Source organism: Hylaeus volcanicus, chromosome 9 (assembly GCF_026283585.1).
Source record: "Hylaeus volcanicus isolate JK05 chromosome 9, UHH_iyHylVolc1.0_haploid, whole genome shotgun sequence".
Lineage (NCBI taxonomy): Eukaryota > Metazoa > Arthropoda > Insecta > Hymenoptera > Colletidae > Hylaeus > Hylaeus volcanicus.
The window spans coordinates 1,641,194-1,645,160 of NC_071984.1; the positions used below are offsets into that span (position 1 = coordinate 1,641,194).

Consider the following 3,967-nt stretch of genomic DNA (forward strand, 5'->3'; position numbering starts at 1 on the left):
ACTTGGAGAAAAGAGGAGAACGGTTGCAGAATATGGGAAAATTGTCGACAACTCGGCGGCCTCCAGTGGTGGGGGTGATTAATAAATACAAACGCACCAAAATAAGTACAAACTATTGGTGGTGCAATCAAGTACAAAGGAAATACTATCGCTTTCCATTAAAAAGAATTAATTTTCGAAAAGTCGGTTGCCAGGCTCGCGTAGCTAAAGCTACTTCGTGTCAACGACTCTCTAAAATCGCAAAAATAAAATTAGATGTAAATGTTGATAGCGTTCGATTTTTGCATAGAAATTAACATTCCAATCGATCATTTACTATTTCCCGGCTGGCGGTAAACGTTTTACAGATTTTATACCTATCCTTTCTGCCTGGAAGCCTTGGGTCAGCAAAGGAAGGTTAACTTCGTTCGCTTCCATTAAAACCAAGCTGCACGAAGCGTAGGATCATATTAAAGTATAAATTAATCAACGGACACAATTTTATAAAATTTTGCTCGAGGGTTTACCAGATTTTATCCCGGCATACTTTTACTGCTTCTCGCTATGCCACTCGAGCATTAATATTGATGGAGTTACGCACAATGTTCTACGTTTAATTGGTCCATGTGGAAAACTTTCAACTTTTATTCGGAAAATTGTTTCCCATCGCTAACAATGCCGACCACGCTATTCGGTAAAATAAAAGAGCCCGGTATGCATCGTGCATGTATCGATAATGTATAAAATCATAGAAAGAACATTAATTTGATTTTTTAACGAGACCAGCGCTTTTCCTCTCCGAATAATACCTACGCAACTATATCTGTCCCTCTTTTCAGTTCTACTTTCTTCTATTTTCATTTTTTTATAATAAACAATGCCACGTTTTCCCATATTCGGTCGTCGCTACTCTACAGAAAAATACCGCGTCGAAGACACGGCTGAAATATTTTCACACCAAGTCAGGTATCGGTTTTGTGCTTCATTACAGGTTGAGGATCACTCGTGTCAAGCCGAACGACTCTGGAAACTATAGTTGCGTGCCCACCGTGGCGGAGAGGGCCAGCGTCAACGTGCACGTCATCAACGGTGAGTTTCGAATAAAAATCCTATACGATCGATGCGGTACAACCACGATAAACGTTTGTCTCGTGTCTCCTCGTAAATTCAACTTTGAATGGAAAATGGCTCGCGAGCCGTTTTTAATAAAATAAAAAAAGGTCCGGACATCGTTTCGAAGAAAACAACTTGAAAGTTGGTGCTCGGATCGAAACTTTATAATTTCGCCCGAACCTCTCGAGAATCTCATAAAGAAGAAATCAAGACGAAAGTTGTACGAACGGGAAGAGAATCGAGCGGATGCAAAACAAATTTTCCAAAGGCACTCGTCCATTCGAGCTCGTACTTATGATCGAACTCTAGGGAGCATGATTCGATTACAAATTTCCGATAGCCAAGATACCCGACATTCTTCGGGGAAAGTAATTTCATACAGTACACCGAGGGAGAAGTAATAAAAGCTCGGCTTGCGATACGTTGCGATACGTCGATTCGTCGACGAGAATGCGTGGCATGGAAAATGGGTAATTAAATAAATGTTTCACTTTGCGTCGAATAAATTAGACTTCGTCGTATTTAATCGATAACGAGAGAGTTTGCGTACGTCAAGTACGAGATCTTTCAAAGAACTGTGACTGGATGAAAAATCCGAAAGATTAGTCCGACAAAGGGACCATTCGTTCAGAGAATTATTTATATAAACATTCTTCCACGCGTCCGGCATATATCAGGTGTCGATTTTTCTCGGTCGTACATTCCAACGCATGGAATTATTCATTTATTGGTAGTTTCGTAGAATTGATTATTCTTACTTTTCGCATACTTCAGAAACAAATTTACCTAAAGTCGTCGGTATCGATTTCTCGATACGTTTATTCGCTGATTCTCTAATTTCTTCGGTCCATCTTTGCGGAACGACGAGCACTTTGCATCGTACGTCTTTTGGGTGTGCCGGTTTTCGGTAAGCTGCTATGCAAATTCGAATTAACGTCGGGTACCACATGGAAATCGGACCCTAAGACTAATGGGATTCCCTCACCTCCGCCTCTTTTCCGGGAGTACGGATTCTACACGATCTGCCATAAATCCGAGCCAACGCGGACATAAACTTCGATATTTTGAAAAAGACTCGATTGGACTGAAACCAAGGATGAGAGATTGGAACGCGAATTACACGAAAGATAGAACGAACGTTATATCTGGATTGGGGCTGAGTTTATATCGAGTCGATTTTTATTGCGATAAATTATGTATCGAAGTAACGGACGTTCGAGTATAAAAAGTAAATCTAGCGCTCGGACGGTAAGGTTTGAAAAAAATTGGAAAAATGTAGTCGATCGATTTGGCTTGCGAAAATGTATCAAGGCGGTCCGATTCAGGCGACGTTCCAAATAAACCAAGCTTGGCCTACTTACGAGATGCTCTGATACTTGAATATTGCAAATACTGGCTAGAACTTGGTTACACATCGAAAACAGCCGGGTTCGCCGACTCCGCGTCGGTAACCATCTTTTTCGAAGCGGAAAAGGATACAAGTTACGAGGTACAACGGTGTTCGTCGGCCTTCGAATTCCGAGCATCGCGTTGCGTTGCGTCGGTGTCCCTTCAGCGGAACGCATATTTAACGGAAGACGCGTTAATTGGGACGCGATACACGCGAAAAGAGTGCGCGCGGAAGGCAACGAAATATCGCCGAGGCGTCGGCGTAACGTCGATGCGGAATTAATTGGCGAACAACGAAAAGAAAAGCTTCGTTGCATTAATTATATTAAAGTTCGAAGCTTCTGTTTCAATTTTAATTTCAATTTCAATTTCAAATGCCGTGGATCGCGCTAGGGCGGAGCTTGTCCGATCACGCAACGATAATACCCCTTCTTCGATTACCTCGCCGATCATTTGCATAATTCCCTGGCTAACTTAATTTTCCTCGTCGGGTCGCGACAGACGGTGGCCGATAATCTCGGCAAGATTTTTTAGAAAGATGTGATGGCGTAAGGATTCTTTGAGAAATGTCTGCAGATTCGGATGCGTAGATGTAGGAAGCAAGGAAAACAATGGTGCGGAGCGATTACGTAGTACGGATTTGTGCGTTTATCGAGGAGCTTTGAATTGTAGAGGACAGCGAAAAAAGAAGAGATCATGTTACACTACTCGACAATCGAACTCCTTGATCCCTCAGAGAGTATATCCTCCAGTGGTGGGGATGCTTCCTGTGCATTTATCGTAGAGAAATTTAAAGAGACTTTACTGTACTTGGAGAAAAGAGAACGGTTGCAGAATATGGGAGAATTGTTGGCAACTCGGCGCCCTCCAGTGATGGGGATGCTGTCTGTGCATTTATCGTAGAGAAATTTAAAGAGACTTTACTGTACTTGGAGAAAAGAGGAGAACGGTTGCCGAATATGAGAGAATTGTCGGCAACTCGGCGCCCGCCAGTGGTGGGGATGCTGTCTGTGCATTTATCGTAGAGAAGTTTAAAGAGACTTTACTGTACTTGGAGAAAAAAGGAGAACGGTTACAGAATATGGGAAAACTGTTGGCAACTCGGCGCCCTCCAGTGGTGGGGATGCTTTCTGTGCATTTATCGTAGAGAAATTTAAAGACTCTTTACTGTACTTAGAGAAAAGAGGAGAACGGTTGCCGAATATGAGAGAATTGTCGGCAACTCGGCGCCCTCCAGTGGTGGGGATGCTGTCTGTGCATTTATCGTAGAGAAATTTAAAGAGACTCTACTGTACTTAGAGAAAAGAGGAGAACGGTTGCAGGATATGAGAGAATTGTCGGCGCCCTCCAGTGGTGGGGATGCTTTCTGTGCATTTATCGTAGAGAAATTTAAAGACTCTTTACTGTACTTGGAGAAAAGAGGAGAACGGTTGCAGAATATGGGAAAATTGTTGGCAACTCGGCGCCCTCCAGTGGTGGGGATGCT

At 42.8% G+C, this 3,967-nt stretch overlaps 1 protein-coding gene across 1 annotated transcript in view; it reads left to right on the top strand.

The window, feature by feature from the left end:
• The window catches only part of LOC128881890 (uncharacterized), a 58,656-nt gene that overhangs the window by 45,039 nt on the left and 9,650 nt on the right, over positions 1-3,967 (top strand). The window contains exon 3 of the mRNA XM_054133289.1: positions 971-1,068. Within this exon, the coding sequence (XP_053989264.1) occupies positions 971-1,068 (98 nt within the window). The remainder of the gene's footprint in view (positions 1-970; positions 1,069-3,967) is intronic.